The 22,584-nt window shown below is 39.8% G+C and overlaps 2 protein-coding genes across 2 annotated transcripts; both read right to left on the reverse strand.

Annotated features, from left to right (window-relative positions):
• Positions 1–1,187: 1,187 nt before the first annotated feature.
• zgc:112294 (transmembrane protein 17A) lies at positions 1,188–5,546 on the reverse strand. Its single transcript, XM_037680225.1, has 4 exons — positions 5,313–5,546; positions 3,675–3,781; positions 1,892–2,005; positions 1,188–1,703 (listed from the first exon to the last, which is right to left on the reverse strand). Exons 1-4 carry the CDS (start codon positions 5,437–5,439, stop codon positions 1,383–1,385), a joined length of 669 nt encoding a protein of 222 aa, XP_037536153.1. The 5' UTR covers positions 5,440–5,546; the 3' UTR covers positions 1,188–1,382.
• A 354-nt stretch (positions 5,547–5,900) lies between these two features.
• selenoe (selenoprotein e) lies at positions 5,901–8,928 on the reverse strand. The gene is made up of 4 exons (XM_037680226.1): positions 8,776–8,928; positions 8,442–8,518; positions 8,181–8,259; positions 5,901–6,113 (listed from the first exon to the last, which is right to left on the reverse strand). Exons 1-4 carry the CDS (start codon positions 8,878–8,880, stop codon positions 5,970–5,972), a joined length of 405 nt encoding a protein of 134 aa, XP_037536154.1. The 5' UTR covers positions 8,881–8,928; the 3' UTR covers positions 5,901–5,969.
• Positions 8,929–22,584: the final 13,656 nt, after the last annotated feature.

The following is a 22,584-nucleotide window of genomic DNA, read 5'->3' on the forward strand; positions in this document are numbered from 1 at the left end:
CACCCAGAAAGGTCCCGGACCTGGATTTGAACCAGTGACCTTATGGCTGAGAGGCGGCAGCTCTACCAACTGTGCCACAGGGCCACGTGGCATTCATAGTTTCCAAAAATAATTTCAAATTTACATTAGTCTGACCAGATTTCCACTTTTCCTCAGGGATTTTTTTAAATGGGGGCAACACAGTGGATTAGTTGGTAGAGCTGTTGCCTCTCAGCGAGAAGGTCGCCGGATCAATTCCCGGCCTAGGGCCTTTATGGGTAGAGTCTGCATGTTCTCTCCGTGCATGCGTGGGTTTTCTCCAGTACTCTGGTTTCCTCCCACAGACCAAAAACCTCCATGTTGGACTGATTGGTAACTCTAAACTGTCCCTAGTTGTGAGTGAGAGAGTGAATGGTTGTTTGTCTCGTTTGTCTCTATGTGTCCCTGTGATGGACTGGAGACCGGTCCAGGGTGTCCCCCGCCTCTCACACAGTGACTGCTGGACGTGGGCACAAATGACCACCGTGACCCGAAAAGAAAAAAGTGAGTAAAGATGATGAATGGATGGATTTTGAATGGTCTCTGGCCCGGTGAAGATATTTCTGGATGGTGTTCACACGAGGCTTCTTCTTTGCTGATGGTGATTTAACTTCATCTGTGGATGGATCAGAAAACTGTTTACAGACAATCATCTGAAGTGTTTTTGAGCCTGCGCAGTGATGTCCATCACAGAAAAACAGAGACCTTTCTGTCAGAGCTGGAGATCACAGATTTCCAACATTGACTTCTCCAGGTCCTTTGCACACGGCGATTTATTTCTTTTATCCAACGTCTTATCCAACGATTTAAAATATGAGATTGTGATCTAAAGTGGGAAAAACGTGATTCCACATCAAAGCATTCCATTTACATGAACAAGTGGCTTTGAGTTCTTAAAAAAAAGAAGTTGTATTAAAGAAAAAATATTAACTCCACCACTAGTCCTCATATCAACTTTCAATCATCATCGTCACAACAAAAACATGAAACTGACAAATCTCCTCTTGGTTGTCTTGTTTTAAATAAAAGTCCATTTATGACAGTTTGATGGACATGGCATCAAGCTTTGAATTTTGCAATGAGACTGTTTTTTTTTTTTTTAACACAGCAGCTCATTTTACTCGTCAGTCAGAAGCAACTTCACGTACATTTTCAAACAACATTGTCTCCAAAACACTGAAAGCAATGCAATAATAAAATGAACGACGATCTTGATTTTTATTTTTACTTAAATTAAAATTGTTTTTATGGCGAATCTCCTTTTTTTATGCTTTATCAGGCGGCTGGCATGAACAAATGTACAGAAATGTTGGAGACATTTAATATAGAAATGGTTTGATAGTTAAATATATTTATCCCTGTCATTAATGGTAAACATCCTGAGCCGGTGAAACGGGCAGCACGCTGCGGTTGTAGGGAAGCCCATAGACGGGACTCGTCTCCCGTTGGTGCAGGCTCTCCACCTTGCCAATCTGGCGCAGATAGAAAAGCAGGGTGAGCTTTCGGGTCATGGTCCTGAGAGCCAAGAAAGAAGCCAGGATCTGGGCAAGCAGCAGAGCGAGGTAGATGGAGTGCACGGCTCTCTCCAGGGGCAGGATGATGATTCCTTCATCAGTCACGAAGAAGAGCAGCACCGGCAGCTGGAACATGAAAGACAGGAGCCAGAAGGCTGCCAGCTCTGGCACCTGATGACAGGAAGGCAAGGAGGGAGAATTTGATCTGGTGTGTTTGGGCGATGCAGAGAGAGCAGTGAGCTGTCAGTCACTTCGGCTGCTTTCACATGAAAGCACATAAACAGCTGCATGTCAGGGTACGCATTAATTGATTAGACGGTTTTAATGTAGTGAAGAAGTCGTTGAGAACCGATTGTTACCTTCTCCTTCAGGTTGCCGATGTAGCCCAGATGAAGCCGGATCACTTCGATGATCGTTATCAGGACCAGTCCGGTGATCAGCAGAGCCTGGTAGTACCCGGGCAGGTAGTAGTACTACGGAACAAGCAGAGCTGGAATAAGTGTACTTGTAAAAATGTATTGGTCATTTTTAGTCACTTTGTTTGATTCTACATGATTTAATCTATTAGTTCTACAATTAACAATTTAAATCATTCACCTAATTTATTTGTATGTATTTTTTTTATGTATTTTAACAACATTCTGACAGGAATAACCAAGTAGATTGTCCATTTTGTTGCTTTAGCCCCACTTATTCCCCCTATTCATTGGCTAAATGTATGGTTTAAAGCAGTGGTTCTCAAACTGGGGTCCCCGGACCCCTGGGGGTCCACGATCCAGTGCTTTGGGGTCCACAAAAAATTTATTTTTTCTTTTTTTTTTACAAGCGTGTAGATGTTTAACAACCCATTAAAATACACCAAAAATGCAGGAAATCATGTCTACTTAATTCAACATTTTCTGGAGGAGGACCCCCAACCCAACCCCCAGCCCACCCATTATTTGTGTTCCAGCATCGATCGGTTTACAAATTAAGTCCCGTTACTTGGTATAACTACTGCTGTTATGATGCCTTTCAGTTTTATGTAAAGAGTTTTCTGTATTTTCCAGCGTATAAGTCGCGTTTATTATGTGTCACCTCTGACCCCTGGGAAACGTGGGCCGGTGTCGTGCCATAAATCGAATGGTGGGAGCACACACAGAAGGACTCGTTGGAATTCTTCGAAATTTAACAAGATTAACACTTAAAAACAATTATTTGTTTGCTCAATATTATAGCAAAGGTGTGTCTCAGTTTAACTTTTCCTTAATAAATGCACTTTAATGGTCAATGTTTGGCGGCGGGGCTAGTGGTACAGGAACAACATACGCCTACTGGTAGTTGACAAAAGCCTATAGGGTCCTCTCGTGCCTCCAGTAGCTGCAAATGGTAATGTTTACTCTGGTTCATGTCAGTACGAATGAACATTTAAAGCGTCAGACAAAAATTGTGTTATGAATATGAAAAAAAACTTATATAATTCACATATAAGGCACAAGACTGGCAAATCTATGCAAAATACTGCGACTTATACGCCGGAAAATACGGTAATTTGAAGTGGCAAAAGATTTATGTTCATTACGTAAAGTTTTTTTTTTTAATGTTTTTTTGATACTGTTAATTTTCTCAAAAGTAATTTTTGGAAGTTAAAGTTTTAAATTGTTAATTAAGTGTGTCTTGAATTAAAAATAGCCTACCCCATGTTTAAAAGTATAAAAATTGTATTAACACTATTAAAGAACAGGTCTTAAGTATTTGTTACACACATATTTCCATTTCATTAAACAGACTAATTGAAGAAAATTATTTAATAAACATGAGAGTTATGAGGGGGTTCCTGAAACTTTTTCTCCCCTGTAAGTTGTCCCTGAACTCAAAAAGTTTTAAACACCCTGCAAGGATGGTCATTGAACATACCACTAGATGGCGCCAAAATATCAGCTTTAAAGTTTAACTTTTTACAAGTTTAATGGTTTGTTCCACCTTTTCACAGTAAATCTTTTATGATTTCACCTATTTAATCTCTTGCATGTTGATTTACTGTGATGGGGGATTTGAAATGTTCTCATAAATACATATAGTGGATTTTTATTTCCTTTTAAAAATGATTTCTCCGACTTGTTTTGAATTAATGTCTGCCAGAGTCATTTCCCCAGGACTTACCTTTACTTCCAGCATGAACACAGCAGAAAACCACCAGCAGGGAAAGTAAAACACGTTGAAGTAAAGCAACATCTGAAGGGGAAGGTGAGAAACCAACTCGTCGACCACTGAAAGACAAATAAACAGACAGTTGATGAGTCCTTCGATGGTCAAATTGTGTGCCAAAATATCATATAGAATTTAAAAAAAAAAATTAAATAGATGGGCAGCTTTTGAAAACATAAACCCTAATTTACAAGAAACCAAGTTTGTCCTGAGTCAATCACTGCATTAAACCTGTAGTAAATAACAAAAAGGCTCATTTGGGGTCAGAGTTCGTAAAGTTTACACTTGACCGCAGCTTCCAAAATGTCAGCAGTAATTTAAAATGTCCAACCAAAGTTTGCGTTTCAGTAATGAACAAACAAAAGACCATCTCGTCAACTGGAAGAAATATATCTCAAAAGATTGTATTTTTTATCTTGTTCAGGTGCTGGAGACTGAGCAGGTTGCAGGGCCATACACAGAAACACACAATCTAATGTGTGTTGGGCTAAATTGAGCTCAACCAATGCCAATGTCAACCAGAACCCCAGCTAACCTACCATGCATGATTTAGAGCACTTGGAGCAAACCCTTCAGGCGAATGGAAAACCTCTCCTCCAAACAGCAAATCCAAACCAGGATCTTCCTGTGATGCAACAATCCTCAGACTTTGTCATCCGAGAGGAAGAGGCTGGAAGGTTTATTTCATTTCCCTATTGTAAATCTTTTTATCATATTTAAATGGATTTTCAGCAAATTCTTGTTGCTCTAAGTTGCTCGAATATGAACAGGAGTCGGTGTGCTGACTGTAAGAGAGCCTGAAACCCAAATTTAAAGGATTAACACAATATTTGTGCAGAAACGTTCATGTTTTGGTAGATTGTGTCATCTCTTATAGCACCATTGATAAAATTGGTTTGCCCATCAACGTAATGTTGTTCATTAAAGGAGTTTTTTTTTTATTCATTTGACAAGATGATTTATACGCAAAAACATATTCATTTATTAGAATAAATTATAAAAAGTAAATGAGTTGCATCCTGCCAACATTTTCAGGATATTCAATTAAACCGAGTAGGTTTTATTTACAAATCAATGTGACCCAAAACGCATGCACGTTGAATTCTCTCAGGTACTCACGATGGATGGAGCCAACAAACAATTAGCAACATTTATTGGCTTATACTTTACGTCTATTTTAAATTATCTATTATTCTTTTAATTTCTTTCATTAATTTATTCATTTAAATTAGGACAATGCATGCATGTCAACAGTAAGCATCAATGTAAATATGCCGGAGTTAGCACAACAGCTAATTTTCATCCATTGTCCTAAGAACAAGAAACATCCCACAAAACAAAGAGCAGAGAATAAGACAAATATCACCTATAACACAAACCACAGCATGGAATGACAATAAAGATATGACACCATAACAAAATAGACAACGTAATCTACACACGAGTGCACCTCTGGTTAGTCTTCAGCCAGTGTTTCAAAGAGTTGTTAAAGCTGGAGTTATGCTGCTTGTGTTTATGGAATAATTGCACATTTTCTGGCTGACTTTATGAGGCGCTGATGAAAAAGCGCAGGAGTTGCATGAGCGCACCGACCTGAGGCGTCCTCCTGCTCCCTGCTGAAGTCACTGTTTGCCGTCTTGTTGGTTGTGAACACTGAGCCTCCCATGTAGGCCAGGCTCATCTGCAGGTTCTCTGGGCCCGGCGAGTAAAACACAGGCATTGTGGCTAAAACTGGGGCTCATGACAAGGAGTCAGGACGTATATTAGTCGGAGCAAACAGGACAAAACAGAAACGGCTGCAAATCCCTGTTGTCCTCGGTCCTAATGACGCTCGGTTGCAGGCGGACAGACGTCCTAATGACAGACGCTGCGGCTAATCAGATTATTGTGGCGGAGGCGGGTGAGGGATTAGGCACGAACAGGGTGGATGATGATGTCTTGTACTGCTTTGACAATGAAATTGTTATTGACGCACTGAAAAGTTCACAATTTGTTTTAATACTTTGTACTTTGTGTTGTTTTAAAACCAACGACGATGAGGAATAAATAGTCACAAAATGAAATGATTCACACAACTTTTGATCGTTTTTCTTTTATTCATAGGATGAGAATAAAGAGCTGCGACGTGCACCGTGCACGCTGCACCGGGCCAGCGAGCCCTCAGAGTGGGGCCTGGCCTGAGGCCTTGGAGCCCCACTCGCCATCAAAGCGGCCGGGGTGCACATGCAGGGTTTTGACCACAAGGGGTCGTCACAGCTCGTCCCTGGGGGCGTGCAGGGGGAAATTCTGGAACTCCTCTGGTACCTCTTCCCCTTTCTGGGACCTCTTGTAGAAACCCAGTGAGTCTAACAGGCTGCTGATCTCGTCTGCCTTCATTTTCTTCACAGGGACGGTCTGAAGTTTCAGGAAACACACAAACACACGAGAACGTGTCGAGATCTGAATATCTGCACAGGAAGTCTGCTTCTCTGAGAACACACACCGACTGTCTGCAACGGTTTGTCTTGTTCTGTTTGAGTTCAAATGGCCTTAGACCATCAGCGTTATAATAAATACAATAAACTTATAAATGTAACAGCTGATGAGTTGACAAGTTTTTGTAGATTTAGATCAACACTATGAAAAAGTATTACTGAGTTGAAGTGAACACTTTTATTGCCCCCATGCAGTAAAAACAAGAAGCTTTTTACCCCAGCAAATATTAAATAAGTGTTTTCAAGGCAAACGGATGAAATTTGATTCAACATTCATGCCCGTGGGGCGGCACGGTGGTGCAGTTGGTAGAGATGCCACCTCTCAGTGAGCAGGTCGCCAGAACAAGTCCACGCCGGGGGCCTTTCTGGGTGGAGTTTACATGCTCTCTTCGTGTATGCGTGGGGTTTCGCCTCGTTCTCCGGTTTCCTCCCACAGACCAAAAACATGCACGTTAGGCTGATTGGTAACTCCAGATTGTCCCTAGGTGTGAGTGAGAGCGTGAATGTTTGTCTTCTCTGTCTCTGTGTCCCTGTGATGGACTGGAGACCTGTCCAGGGTGTCCCCCTCCCCTCGCACAGTGACTGCTGGGTATGGGCACCACTGACCCCCACGACCCAAAAACGTAGAAGCTAATGGATGGATTCATATCTGTGCACAAATATTTAACATAATCATAGCATGTGTCATATAAATCTAAAATATAAATAAATCAAAAATAATAAAATATATCATATAAATAATAAAATAATAATAATAAATAAATAATAAAAATATTAACATATATAAAAAAATCTATGCCTATTTTATGATTGTCCATTGTTGTCATCACTCTTTGTTGAAATCATGTCTCTTTTGTAACTGAGTCCTCGAGGCTCAACGGGATTAACCCGTCTAAATAAAGGTTGAATGAAGGATTAGCTGCATTTTAAATAGTAGATTAATAGTAGCTATGATGCCGTTTTTTTTTTATTACTTATTATAACCAACTTCATTGTGCAAAAGAGACCAGGGCTTTTTAATAACCTTACAATTATTAATTATCAAGATGGAGAAAAAGTTTATTTTGTGGAATGGTAAATAACTATAACTTTGTTTTTAGATACATTTTAAAAGGTCACTGTTTGTGAATGAGACAGAACATGTCTTAGTTATATTGCACCTTTATTTCACCTATACGATATATTGAGCAAATTACACGGATCTCCGTTCACAATTAGTTGTATTTTCAAAGTATTTTGCAGAAAAGCCTTGAAGACACTCGTTGCATGTATGAAACCAAAAACAAAGATTCTTCCTCCACGATGTTTGAAAGACGTTACTCCAGTATTTTTTCAGATATGTTGATATGAAATACTGGTACACGCTCAATGTAAACAAAGCACTTTTACAGGCATACTTTATTCAACAAATCTATGTACAAATATATCAAAACTGACAGACTTCTCAATCCCATATGGGTCTTTTTTACGGCGTTCCCCGTTGTTCCAGTGCCCTTGGCTGTTTCCGTAGGTAAACAAACGCAGCTGGCAGTTTGGCAGCTGCTCTCAAACTTTACTTACTTTATTTTTAATTTGTGGGCACGTTAACCATCAATATGAGCAAAACAGATTTTGTTTCTTGCTTCTTTTTTTTGTTTTGATACAAGTCTTTATGACTTTGCAGCGAGCATCTTCATTTACTACTGTTTAATTTGTTTAAAATAGTCTTTTATTTTTTAAGTCTATGAGCTAAAGTGTTTCTAATCTACACATTGGTAAACCATTTCTATGGGTGCGCTGATAAAATGTTACCAAAAAAAGCTCTTTACTTAAAATCTCTTATGTCCGACATGATTCATTTCACTTCTTGTTGAAATAAATTGATGTTTGTGTTCATATCTGGGGCGGGATTGAGACGCAGCCGTCTCAAAACATTGGACGTCTTTTAGCTTTGACATTCTGTAAGTCTCCAGGTAGCCCTGCTGCACGGCGGCTGGAGCGCACTCACCTTTACAACCTCGTCCTTTTCATTGTAGAACACCAGACGGGGATTCTTCTCCTCGGATGAATCATACTCCAAGTTGTGGCTGTGCGCTGATCAAGGGAAACGACAGACTCACTTCTTATGAGAACCAGAGCTTGAGAGCGACACTGGACGTGTTAAACACCTTCAAACGTCATTTTGTTCAATGATTTGTGTGAACATTTGTGGGTTTTTTGTGTGGATGGGTCTCGGAAACAAGACTGAATAACACGAGCTCAAGGATACTATAAAGCCCATCGCTCCATGAGAAAATGATGAAGCTCTGGCATTTTCTTTATGCCTCATCCAACCACACTGGGAGCCTGCAAGAAACATATGGTTGTTAAAACAGATTTGTCTACGAGCTGTTAGTTTGATCACAGGCGTCAAAAAATCAGAATGTAAACTGACTTGGCGTGGCTAACTCTTTGTGCCTTCAAGATACTATTACCGTGTCCTCTGTCTCTTTGTCTTATGTCTAATTTCGAGACCGCCTCTGCAGATATAGCACAATGTCCTCTGGACATGATGAGCGACATTTTGAAGTTCTCCACGTTTGTCACTTTTTGTCTGTACTCACCAGCAGCTTGCCTCGAGCGATGACTGGCTTTTCTTCGATGGCTCCGTCTTCAGCTTCTAATGCTCCAGCAGTGAGTATAAAAGCGAGCACCAGGAAGGCCCACATTTTAAGGATGAACTTATAGGTTGAAGCTCTTTTGACAAGGCTACAACCAGCAATGCATAACTTTGATCTACTCTGTCAGGTTTTGAGGATGGAGAAGTCCATGGTGCTTTCACACAGGGGAGTTTCACCCACCTGAGGTGAACAGTTCATCTTGTTCTTGTTAATTTTGTCATGAATTCTTTATAAAAGCGGAACAAAATCCCTGTTTCTTCCTCTGCTTGGTTTACATGTGTGGTTATATAACTATAGTTTTCGTTATAAGGTTGTTTTTGATTTTTCAAAGACCCCTGGTTTTACAGTTCTTGGTCCCCTCCACGTCAGATGTCATTGGGACTCCACAGAACTCACAGAACATCTGCCCTCTTATCACTTTTTCCCATGCTGAGCGTTTTCAAGTGGACGTGGCCTCTGAGATCCAGACAGATGCTCTCATCTGCTAACAACCAAAACTCACATCAGGCTCATTGGAATTGTAAAAATCCAAATGTATCCACTTTTATCTCACAATGAAATAAAGGGCGTGTTTGTTTTGTGAGCTAAAACAAAATCCCTTTGAAATTCAGGCCAGTTTCCACAGCAGTTACACACGTTTCTGCTTCATATTTTTATACCATGTTGAATTCTCCCAATAAAGCAATAGTAATATTTTTACAGCCAATTATGCATCGGAAAATTGTTGAATTCAATCCACCACTCTGTGCTTTGTGTGCTTTTCCAATTTTACAGGCAAAAAACCTCGACTTCCAGCTCTGAGCATTCATTCTCGACGCTGTTTGCATTCTGATTAACATCCTCCACCCTGGAGGTCCTCACTGGGTCTGATTGCTTGAAAACACTTAACCTATGTTCAAGAGGCCATTTAAATTGACTACGATTACATTAAATGTTCAGCATTTGGTCCGTTTCATTTTCAGACCTGCAGCTGGGGGGTTGTAACAACAACTTTTATAGCACCACTTTCATTAATGTCCCGTTATGTAACCTCTCATCATTCTAACATCCTGTCTGATTCTGGAAGTAAAATAGTCTGTTTGTGTGGAAGGTTTCCAAATCTAGTTGTGTTGATAAGAAGACTTGCAATATGTCACATATAGTATACATTGTATGATAATATGTGAAAGATAAAGACCGTCTAGTTGAGTTTTAAAGTTATGGAGCTGCTTTTGACTGAATATGAAAATATGGCCTTTGACTTAAGTATGGAAATGACACAGTTGACTGTTTCTTCTTTGGACTGTTTTCTATTGGTAAGTTGGAGACAGCAGGACTAGAATCGCCTTCTTCCACCTTCATAATATCGCTAAAATTAGAAACATGTTATTTAAAAAGTATGCAAAAAAAAGACTGGTTTATGCATTTGTCACATCTAAATTGGACTATTGCAATGGTTTTATTATCTGGGTGCCCAAATATTTCTTTTAGAAGTCTTCAGCTGATCCAAAAGGCTGCTGCCAGAGTCTTTACTGGAGTTAGTGGGAGAGATCATATCTCTCCAGTTTTAGTTTCTCTCCACTGGCTCCTTGTCAAATCCAGAATTGAATTCAAAATCTTGCTTATGACCTACAAAGCTCTCAACAACCTAGCTCCATCTTGTGCTACAACTTTTATTGTTCAATATTTTCCTAACGGAGCACGTCACTCTCTCAGACTGCTGGTTTACTTGTGGTTCCTAGAGTTTCCAAAAGCAGAATGGGAGGAAGATCTTTCAGTTGACAGGCTCCTCTCTTGTGGAACCAACTTCCAGTTTCTGTCCATGAGGCTGACACATTGTCCAGTTTTAAAACTGGGCTCAAGTCTTTTCTTTCTGATAAATCCTATAGTTGGGGTCAGACTGGATTTCCTGACCTATCTCTCAAACCCAGCTGCTTAAAGCAGATGGCTGCTTGTCTGAGTCTGGTTCTGCTGGAGGTTTCTTCCTCATGTGGGAGTTTATCCTTCCCACTGTTGCTTTTTGTGCTAGCTCAGGATGGGAGACTGTGACAAAATGACGACTCAACACAATCTGCCGTCTTCCTGAGATGTATAACTTTACTAATTACCATTCCTGATATACAGTATGTGAATCTATTTGTTCAGGGCCCAGGGATAACCTCTGTTGTGACTTGGCGCTTAATAAATAAACTGAACTGAGTTAATGATGTGTTTCATTTTTACCCACAAAGTTTAGAGTTTGAAGATGGAAAACCAAAACTTTGAAGAACAGCTCAAAGTAGAAAATCTGACCCAGAGTAGGAGGTTTTTTCCATAAATCTCACTTCAAACTCCAACATGGCTGCCTCACTCCTACAACGCTGTGATTGCTGCAGTCATAACTTGTTTGTTTACACTCCTGTCAGTTTATATTTTAACAAATCACTTGCTGACATGACGTTCCACATATTAGTGAACATATTGCCGCAGTGTCGACAAAGCAGAGAAAATTCTCATATGTTTTCTTTTTACTTCATCGCACCTTTTGTTACTGTAGTTTTGGTCAAATCCTAAAACACTTTACTTGTTTCTGAACTTTCCTCCTCCCCTGTCCTCGCTGCGCTGTCTGTGTGAAGTCACATCTACTGACTGCATGTCAACACCCTGAAACAATAAATAAATAATAATAAATAAACAAATGAATAAACATCTATACCCCCCTGTTTATTCAACACTTAAGGTTGTGTAAAGCAAATCCATTAGGTCACCACAAGAGGGTGGCCATGCCCACATGTAAACTTCCCGGCACTTTGCTGGATAAAATGTACTTCCAACTTCCAGCCACAGACATTTGTGTTTCCAACAAAAACAAACATCCATGCCTGGAATTCTGCAGCTAAACCATCTTGCTATCTCCATCTTTTCCAGACATGGAGCTGCAGAGGCCCTCTGAGGTTCTGTTTGAGACTCCGAGTTCAAAACTCTTTTATTGAAATCTGCATCTTATACTGTTGCCTTTCTGGAGGTTTCCCTTTGCATCGTTGTGTTTTTAAGTTCAAGTTTTCGTTCTCATGATCCAAATGCCGCCCTGGGGAGTTTATGTGGAGGAACACAAAAAAATGCAGTTCAGGCCATGTGAGGGGGGGTAATATAATGAGCCGTGGGGGTGGGGTGACTTTTCTGAGGCTATATGTGTGGATGTGTACCATATGTGTTTACAATCAGCATGTTTCAGCTTACATCATGCAGTGTCAGCCAAAAAGGGCTCGTTGGTAATAATTTGCTGACAAAGGGGAAACTGCCGTTTAAACCCAAACGTGGATGGAGTTAAGAAATAAAGAAACAAACAAAAAAGGAACTACTGAGCAACTTTTTCCAGCAGCAGACTTGTAAAGTGCAACACTTACGCACAGCTGGGACCAGATCAAACGCTCGGACACCTCGCTCTGATCCTTGCTTGTTGTAAAGAGACACACACTTCCTGTTTCTCCAAACGCTCCGGATGCTTCGGTGTATTATTTTCCAACGATGTGCTCAGCGATGCCTGAGAAACATCTAACTTGTGTTTACTTGTGTGGCCCTCGTGTTTAGTTGTATGTTAAAGCCCTTGTGGAGGAAATTGCTAAAAATATAGTTTAGGTTAGTTGTTGACTTTTTCTGCGTGTTTATCTGTCTGGGTCCTGAGGGCAACTGAAGCCGGCTGCATGTCTGCCTGCTGAGCATCAGCCATCTCAAGGGTTTGTGTCAGCCACACGCTTAATAAGATACAGCATCAGGGCTTTCAGTGCAATCAACAAACATTCATTAAAAAAATTAAAAAAAAAAAAGATTTTGGTTGAAAATCAAACCTTTTTTTTTTTTTTTTGGAGTTCTCATACTTTGATCAGAAATGTAATGCAACTTAGCTCAATTAGAGGTTATGTCTGTGACTGTAAGTATGGACACATTTGCAGCTCGTGGAGCATATGTGAAGGCCACTGAGGTTGATTTAGCTTCCAGCTGGCATGAATTTACAGCTTAATAGAAATGGCTCTAGTTTTCTCCACATCAGCTTTTTAAATTGTAAAGGTCCTCCAGAAAACGGCTGCAGAAGGCAGAGACATACTGCTGCTTTGGGAGCAAGTTGTTTTTGGTGGTGTGGATGACATGATGTGTTTTATTATCATTTTTAAATATTATTATACAAGGTTCATGCTACATACAAATTTACTCAATTTTAGGGTTTTAGTCATTAGTAATTACTTACTTCTAACCTACAAAGCTCTCAACAACCTATATATTTGAGATCTTATTGTTTCATATTTTCCTAACAGAGCACTTTGCTCTCAGACTGCAGGCTTACTCGCAGTTCCTAGAGTTTTCAAAAGCAAAACGGGAGGACGATCTTTCAATTTGCAGGCTCCTCTCTTGTGGAACCAACTTCCAGTTTCCGTCCATGAGGCTGACACATTGTCCAGTTTTAAGACTGTGCTCAAGACTTTACTTTTTTGATAAATCCTATAGTTAGGGTCGGCTTGTTATGCTGCCTTAAGCTTAGACTACTGGAGGACAAACTGACCTCATTTCCTTAAATGAATTGATAAAATTGAATAGTTTTCATTTGACATTATTTCTATCTTAACATGTGATTCTCGACCTGCCATTGTGTATCTGTTCCTCTCAAACCCAGCCGGTCGAAGCAGATGTCCGCTTGTCGTGAGCCTGGTTCTGCTAAAGGTTTCTTCCTCATGAGGGAGTTTTTCTTTCCACTGTCACCTTCATGCTTGCTCAACATGAGAGTTCTGTGATGGAGTTGAACTCAAAGCCATATGCCCCTCAGATAAAGTTTGAAATTATTATTTTAATATATGAATGTTTCTGTTCCGTGCCCTGAGACGACTTCTGTTGTGACTTGGCGATATATAAATAAATTGAATTGAATTGAATTAGGTACCAAGCTCTTTTTATAAACTGAAATAAGTTGGATTTCCCTAAATCTACTTCTCAAAAGTTGTTTTCAAGAGCTTGTAATAGTGTTTTATGTATTTTACTCATATTACTATATGCATGTATAAAGATGGGCAGCATGATGACACAGTTGGTAAAGGTGTTGTCTCTCAACGAGAAGGTTGCCGGATCGAATCCCAGCCTGGGCCCTTTTATTTTTTTTCTGGGGTGGAGTTTGCATGTTATCTTCGTGCATGTGTGGGTATTCTTAGATCCAAAACATGCATGTTGGGCTGATTGGTAACCCTAAATTGGGTGTGAATGGTTGTTTGTCTCGTTAGTCTTTATGTGTCTCTGCGATGGACTGGAGACCTGTCCAGGGTGTCCCCCACCTCTCGCACAGTGACCCCTGTGACACAAGAAAGAAGAAGCAGGTAAAAATAACTGATGGCTGGATGGAAGGATGGATGGATGGCTAAATATAAGGATGGCACTGAGGAACAGTGATTAGTGCTGTCACACAGCAAGAAGGTCACAGGGTTGCCGCCCACCTGGTGTCATTCTGTTTGGCGTTTGTATATTCTCCTGGTGTTTGTGTGGGTTTTCTGCAGGTACTCCATTTTTCTCTTACAGACCAAAACTATGCATGTTGGGTTAATTTGTATTACAAACTGTCTGTTTGTCTCATTTGTCTCTGACGGACTTGTGTCCTATCCAGTGGTTTGCATAGTGAGCACGTAAGATAGGCACCAGTATTTCAAATATTAAAGTATTAAGAAAAAATAAATGTTTTGTTTGTTTTGTTACTGATCTGTCAGTTTTCCACATGAGCTGAAAAGTGCAAGAAACCGTATGCAAAACTTTCTAAAACGTAAGAAGGAAAACCCTGTAAACATTACTTTATCCTTTTTCCTTCACAGTTTTTAATATTTGAAGCCATCTCTTTCTATTTTGCATGTCTAAAACAGCACTTGATTGGGCTTCACAACACTAAAACCTTGTAATGTTTAATTATATTGTTTAATGCTGCAACAACATCAACTGTGACAAATTCACATTTATTCACTTGTCATCATTATCATCCAAACCCAGTGCGAGCACCAAGGCCATTAAGAGTTGAATTGAGCAAATGTATTATTAGCATGCAGAACATGAATGCATTGTACTTGATATATAAAAATCCCGATAGAGAAGCACAATTTATTACTATGTATAAAAACTTGGTTTTATGAAGAAACTAAACATTTAATAACAAAAACATTTTTTTGTCAGAATCAGAATTCAAGTATTTATCATTCCTATCAAAAAACTGGGAAAAATATACAATTTTGTGGTATTTTGTATTAAAAATGCAACTCTAGATAAACTTTTTTTATATAAATGTGTGATAGAAAATCTTAACAAATGACCTTGGTTGCATTTCTGGGTAGCCATAAGATTTCAAGCCCCACAATCTGCGTTTCGGCTGTTGGGATAACGAATAGTCACGCTGCTCTACTTGAGCAAATCATCGTGATCTATCATGCACTGCTCCGAGTGTGACCCTGACTGCTGACATCCCCTGAGGGAGATGAATCCAAAGACTATTTCCCTGCGGAGGTCACATACGTATCAGATTGCTAAAGCAACAGCAAACGCCAAACTCCTGTCATCTGTCATCACGTGACATGACAACAGCTGTGTTTAGCAGCTCGAGTGTTTTAAGCAGCAGCAACTTTTGGTTTGGTTTGTGGGTCAAGATATTTTTACTAACAGTGAGCTCAGTAATTGCCTATTTTACTGTAATGAATGATGAGTTAATGTGAGGAAAAGGTATGCAGTGAATAGGGTGATGGTGGCAGAGGGATTTGCACTGACAGATATTCAGGTTTTGGTCAAATCTGAGGAGTCAGGGGCCAAAGAGACAGCGAGGACGGGTCCCCTCCCTCTGATCTGCGCTGAGCTAATCAGAAACACATGGCTTCTTATAATGACGCTAGTGTTGCACAGGAAACTAGAATAAGCCATGAGGGTCACATAAATCTAAATTGCCACTATATATACTGAACACATTTTCACAAAGTCAATAGAAAGTTGCAGCTAACGCTCACGTTTATACGCCAAAGCACCATTAAAGATTTTCTGGCACTTCATCTGTGGTAAAAAAAAAAAAAAAAAAAATGTAGATGCAAAACTGAATTTTCACAAATTTATCAAACGTTCTCATCTGTAAACAACATTGACGTGTTCTGGTGAGTTAATTGGGGCAAAATAAAAATAATTACTGAAGCAAACGTGTGCATGTCCAATAAAAATGCTGCTGTAAGCTGCACTGACCACAGACTGGACCGAGTGTCGGGACAGCTGGGGCTCGCTTCATAAACAAAACAGAAGCCATCTGCTTATTTTCCTTGGGTTTGGGCAGATGAGTTGGGTCTTGTGATCATTTTCCATCCCAGTTTCTCTATTTTGGCTGCTCCAGGATGAAATGAGTAAGAAAAAAATAAAATTAAACCAAAACAACCAGAAGACGAGAAGAAAGGACGAGGGAGGATTTGAAAGAAGACAAAGGGAGAACTGAGTAAATGCATTTGACTGATGTTTTTTATTAGCTGTCCAAATCTTTCCCTTTAATGCTCTAACTAGAAATATGCTGACAAAGAGGGAAAATCCAGAGCAATTTGAAGTCCTAGACAACTGTTTGTACGCTCGTCCATGTGAGGGGGAAAGTCTCGGTCTGGAGGCACAAAAATGGAAAAACTCTAAAATGTAACGTTTCTGGCTTTTCCTTTTATCCTACTTCTTCAATTACAAGTTCATGGGCTAAATCTGATGTAATAAAAATCGTAAACTATAGTTATATCCGTCTTTCTAGCCAACCAGGCTACTCAAAGCACTTTATAACACGATAGTTGAATGAGGACAACAATCTATTCCTCTTTTTAGCATTTTACACCGCTTTACAATGTAGCTGTTTTATTAATTCATTATATATATTTTTTTCTATTTACTTTTTATGACTGTCTATTGTTGTCTGTACCTCATCTAGGTCTCTCTTGTAAATGAGTCTTTGTAGCTCAATGAGACTAAGCTCTATAAATAAAGGTTCAGTTTCAGGCTTGGTTCATTTGTCATATGTAAAATCAACACAAGGTCAACAATACAATGAAATGTTCAAGATGAGAAGAACTGTCTCGACTCGCCAAGACAAAAATCAGCAAATACCAAAGCATTAAACAAAAGTGAAAAAGAAATAAATCTACAGCAGCATGGTCCAGTTAGTGGTGTGCTTTGGTTAGTGGCGTGGTCTTTTTAGTAGCGTTAGCAGGTCTTGTTAGCAGGTCCCATCAGTAGCTTGATGGCAATAAGGACAGCGGCAGCTGCCTCCCAGACTACCCTCCAGAATCGGGTTCGGCAGATACAGAACATCTAGGGTTTCCCTGCAGAGCCAAACGGGTCAGTAGAGTAGACTACGGTCCGTGCAGGCAGATGGATCCTGTTAGCAGCTTGATGGTAACGACTGCAGCAGCTGCCCTTCCAGACTGCCTCCAGAACCGAGTTTGGCAGAAGGAGAACATCCAAGGTTTCCCCTGGAACCATTCAAGGTTGAATGGAAGAAAAAAAAAAAAAGTACACATTCATGCCGTGCTCTTTTTAACTTTTGGCAAAGCTAATCCGATTAAATCATATAGAATCTAATTGGTGCATCAAGGTGGGCTGAGAGATCACGTGTGCAGAAAAGTGGCTGAATTACAATTTTTTTTTTTTAAATAACTTTTAATAAAGGTAACTATAGTAGTCCCTCGATACTTCGCGGTTCGACTTTCGCAGACTCGCTCTTTCGCGGTTTTTCAACAATCGTCTTTAATATAACTCACATGATTGGGACGTAGGGGATAAAAAAATTAACGAAACAAACTTCAGAGAGGCGCCGCCATTTTGTAGTTTTCTTTCAGTAAGCCTACACTGTAACACCAGTCAAAAGAACTACACTACGCTGCTTTCTGACAAAATGGAGGGACAGTTTTACAATGCAATGTTAGAAGTAACGGTCTATCTCAGGGGTCTGCAACCTGCGACTCTGGAGCCACATGCGACTCTTTGGTCCCTCTGTAGCGGCTCTTTCAAGCTTCGACCAAAAACAAACACAGAACTGAATTTTATTGGTTGTTAGTTTTAACTGTTTTCCTGTCATTCCCTTTGCAAATACTCACTTTAACTTTTTGCTTTATTTCTATACTTTTTTTCCCCCCCACAGTTAAAAAAAACTACATAGGTCTGCATATTTCATAGTTGTTCTTTCATTTAAAAAACTACCCCCCCCCCCCCCACACACACACACACACACACACACACACAATAATCTGGTCTTTTCATTTGTCTTAAATTGCAAAAATATCAAATGTTAAAAACCATTATGTATTTTTAGCTTAAAATGTCACCCCTACACAAAAGTCTCCTCCAACAAACTTCAAGTGGCCCTTGGGCCACCAGTTGATAACCACAGTTGTAGCAGGTTGTTGCGGCTCTGGACACATTTAATTTAGTGAATGAAGACGTAAAAATGGCTCTTTTGATCGTAAAGGTTGCAGACCCCTGGTCTATCTATTGATCTCACAGAACTGGCAGTAAAGTCACAAATAATCCTGAAGTTTCCTGAAGCTCTATTATCCACACGCAAATCCATGTGGACAAGGCGGTGGGCTTCGTCGCTGCAGGGTAAGAGAACCGGTGGGTAAAATTTTGCGGTACTGTACAATACATGTACGAATGTAGTTATAAATACATACTGTAGGTTTAAGAGTTTAGAACATTGCATGTGGGAACGGTTTATAAAGTCTTACACTGGTTAACACTGTTGCCTCACAGCAATAATGTCCTGGGTCCAATCCCCAATTGGACCTGGGGTCTTTCTGGGTGGAGTTTGCATGTTCTTCTCATGCTTGAGTACTCTGGTTTCCTCCCACAGACTAAAAACATGCATGCTCATCTGCCTTCAGGCCCAGGCCTCCCTTGAAAAAGAGATCTGTGATCTCAGTGGGATTTGTCTGGTTAAATAAAAGTTAATAAATAATAAATAAAACAAATATAGCGTTCCTACTTTGCAGTTTTTCACCTATCACAGTGGTGTCTGGAACGTAACCTCTGCAATAATAGAGGGACTACTGTAGACCCATTCTGATGCATTCTTTGTCGAAATTGATTCTCAGGCTTTAACTTTTCTAGTTTCCTCACATTACCAGCTCGTCTGAGTGACGGACAAGTTGGCTTGCTGTGTGTTTGCTTCGATTTGTACACTAGGAGACGTTGAATTTTAGCTCAGTGCTAACGTAATGTAGTTTTATGAGGACAGCTTAAAATCCTGTAGTGTGCTTTTGCCACTGGAAATCTACGAACACACCGCTGATCCTGGCACCGATCCCCCCGTCATTCTGGTTGCATGCTGACCTCAGTTCTCAGTGGTTTTGGCTCAGGAAAAGCGCCAGCTTCATTTCCAGTAAATGTAATTTCATAGTTTCTGCGTTTCCACACGGCTGAGAAACAACATTTATCGTGTAAGAAGGACTGCAATTAGACGGTGTTTGTTGCAGACAGAGTGCCGGCAGAGGAAAGAGATGACAACTTTTATTTTGAAATCTTTAGCTATGACTAAAGCAATGAAATGACAGAAGCGCAAGAAAACGGTACCAGAAAAGAAACCTATATTAAACTGCTAAATGCTATAGTTGATCTCTAATGAACTTTTTCACTTGCAAAACATTGAATCTACATTGAGGTTTGTTGGAGCTTGTTTCGATGAACATTGTAAGCAACATAAACAGATTTGCGCAAGTTGTAGAGCACATTAAATCAGGTTTTTCTGAAGCATGTCCCTTCTTCTCAACTGAACTTTTCCTACAGCGTTAATCAACCACCTTAAACCTACAAGATTACTGAAAACCTCCTTGACTCAAACCATCATTACACTTTCAAGTGCAACTCGACTCCACTTTCTTTCTGCTTTGCATTGCAGAAAATATTTGTCTTTTTCTCCCTCACTCATAAATGTCTTTCTTCCTCTGCTTGCAGGGACTGAAATGGCTACCAGATGTGGTTCCAATCTGTTCCTGTTGCCATGGAAACATAGGAACTGGAATAGCTTTTGCGAGTCCAGGGTTTTTGGCTGACTCATAGGTCCTGAATTTTAAAACTTTGCTGTTTCTACAGACATGGCACATCAGATGATGTTCCGCCTGCTGGTTGAGAAGTTGCTTAACTCCTGTCCTATGCATTTATTTTAGTCCATAATGGGCATTATCTAGCTAATTTACTCCTCTCTGATCTGTGCTCTCACTTGGAATTGATTAAATGAGCAAAAAATGTTTCTCTTAGCAAGAGGGAGAACGAAAAGGCAATTATAACCCGTTATAACACAAGTCATTCAAGGAAAAGCAAAAGCGCACATTCATAAAAAGTCGACCAAATCGTGAAATTCCTGAAATATTCTGCATACATGGAGACATGTGAAGAACATTTTCAATATTTGGCTTTCCCACATCATGTTAAGGATGAAAAGCTAAGGAACATGTGCTGCTACGCTCAGCTGAGAAACCTCTCCATCTGCGAGCTGAAGATGAGCAGATGGAGGCAGTTGTGTCAACATTCCTCTTCATTCCGGGAACAAATCTGTCTTCAAGATGTCACACAAAAATCAGACGTGCAATGGGGGAAGGGCAGGAAGTACCCTTCCTCCAAAACGTCTCATTTTCTGACATAAAATTTTTGCTGACAAGCCATAAAAGAAGTAAAACTGAGCTGAGTTAGAGTTCAGGTCAGGTACATGCAGTGGGGTTGTTGAGGGATTTGAACAAAAAGCTAGTCTGGCATCTTTTTTGAGGATATTTATTGGTACAGGGAGACACTAGACGCCAATACAGGTGTAATACTACCACACTGTCAGAGTTTACAGGCTGGCAGTTACTTTCCAGTTTAATGTGTCAGCATGTCAGTATCTTTAAAACGGCATCTGTAGGAGCGCTACTTAAGTTTTGCACTATGACAAAGCAGAAAAAAAACATCAAGGACAGTTTTTATGAAAGTTAAAACTGTGCATTTGTTTGCCATTGCTACTACCCAAAATTCCATTTATTTCTTAAATATATTTTGTAATCTCACTAACAAACTTGAATTTATTCTGGGCTTTAACTTTTCAAATGGAAGGGAAAGTAATATATGAAGAACTCTTAAATCAGATTACACTCCAAACAAAAATGCCCTGTCAAATTCAGAATTGAATTCAAAATCTTACTTCGAACCTACAAAGCTCTCAACAACCTAGCTCCACCTTATATTCAAGAGATTGATACATTTCCCTCAGGGATTAATAAAAGATTTTTGAATTGAATTTGAAATTTTGAATTGAATATTTTTCTAAATTTTCCTAACCGAGCACTTCGCTCTCAGACTGCAGGTTTACTTGCAGTTCCTAGAGTTTCCAAAAGCAGAATGGGAGGAAGATCTTTAAGTTATCAGGCTCCGCTCTTGTGGAACCAACTTCTAGTTTCTGTCTGTAAGTCTCACTCATTGTCCAGTTTTAAGACTGGGCTTAAGAATTTCCTTTTTTTCATAAATACTATAGTTAGGGTTAGGTTGTTATGCTGCTATAGGTTTAGACTCTTGGAGGACAAATTGACCTCATTTCCTTAAATGAATGGTTAAAATTGAATAACTTTCATTTGATACGATTTCTATCTTAACATGTGATTCTTGATCTGCCATTGTGTATCTGTTCCTACCAAACCCAGCCGGTCGAAGCAGATGGCCGCTTGTCCTGAGCCTTGTTCTGCTAAAGGTTTCTTCCTCATGAGGGAGTTTTTCCTTTCCACTGTCGCCTTCATGCTTGCTCAAGATGAGTTCTGTGATGGAGTTAAACTCAAAGCAGTCAGATAATGTTAAATTATTTTTTATATATATGAATGTTTCTGTTCAGTGCCCTGAGACGACTTGGAGATATATAAATAAACTGAATTGAATTGAATTGTATTTAACAGGAGGAAACAAATTTAGCTTTAAGATTTTTGCCATAGTTCACAAGGATGTGTCTGTACACAAGTGCAATTTTAGCTTCATCTATATCCACATGTACATGTCAAAATAAAATAAAAAAAACCAAAGCCACTTCATCTTCAGTTTAGATTACCGGGTACGTTGCTATCTCATCTACTGATCGATCCAGCTTTTGCTTCCTCTATCCCCCACTAAAGACGACACATTTGCAGCGCGTGATTAGGTTAGTCTCACACAGTTTCCACTGTTTTACAACCATGAAAGGAGCTCTTGTCCCTCATCCTGAAGGAGCCAATCAACAGTCTCCTGGTTTCCTCCAGGCTCTTTGAAGAGCCGCAGTGACTGAATGCCTCTGGGCTCCCACTACGTCCCCGAGACTCGGCTGTCAGAGTCCAGAATGGAAAGAGGAAAGGGTCAAATATCAGTCATGTCGAGATTTCAGACATTGTATGTTCTGTAGTGCTCAGTGTAGCATGATGTTATGTCTTGTTATAGTTTATATAGTGGCAGAATATGAGAAAAAAACAGAGAGCGATCATGAATCATGATCCCATGAGAGTAAATGGCAGAAAAAAGAAGAAGAAAAAAAAAACTACAGTATTATGGCTATTATTTTTTTTCTTTTAGCTGCTCCCTTCTTCAGGGGTTGCCACAGCAAACTGTCGTACAGAGACTTAGCAATTATTTTTACGCCGGATGCCCCTTCTGACGCAACCTCAGACCACCGAGCTACCACACCTCTCTGTGTAGAGTAAAGAGCTGCTATCCATTAATAATTATGACAAATTATTAATCCAACAAATAACAACGATGAATTTAGATTATTGTTTGATTCTGGCTGTG

Source organism: Nematolebias whitei, chromosome 8 (assembly GCF_014905685.2).
Source record: "Nematolebias whitei isolate Nwh7 chromosome 8, NemWhi1, whole genome shotgun sequence".
In the NCBI taxonomy this organism is placed as follows: Eukaryota; Metazoa; Chordata; class Actinopteri; order Cyprinodontiformes; family Rivulidae; genus Nematolebias; species Nematolebias whitei.

What these genes read in the sequence shown, in the direction of transcription:
- zgc:112294 (XM_037680225.1), bottom strand. Translation starts at nt 5,439, where the DNA reads ATGCCTGTGTTTTACTCGCCGGGCCCAGAGAACCTGCAGATGAGCCTG. An exon ending in TGTTCATGCTGGAAGTAAAG is followed by an intron (nt 2,006 to 3,674) that starts GTAAGTCCTGGG and finishes CTTGTTCCGTAG; the next exon opens with TACTACTACCTGCCCGGGTA. An exon ending in TCGGCAACCTGAAGGAGAAG is followed by an intron (nt 1,704 to 1,891) that starts GTAACAATCGGT and finishes TCCTGTCATCAG; the next exon opens with GTGCCAGAGCTGGCAGCCTT.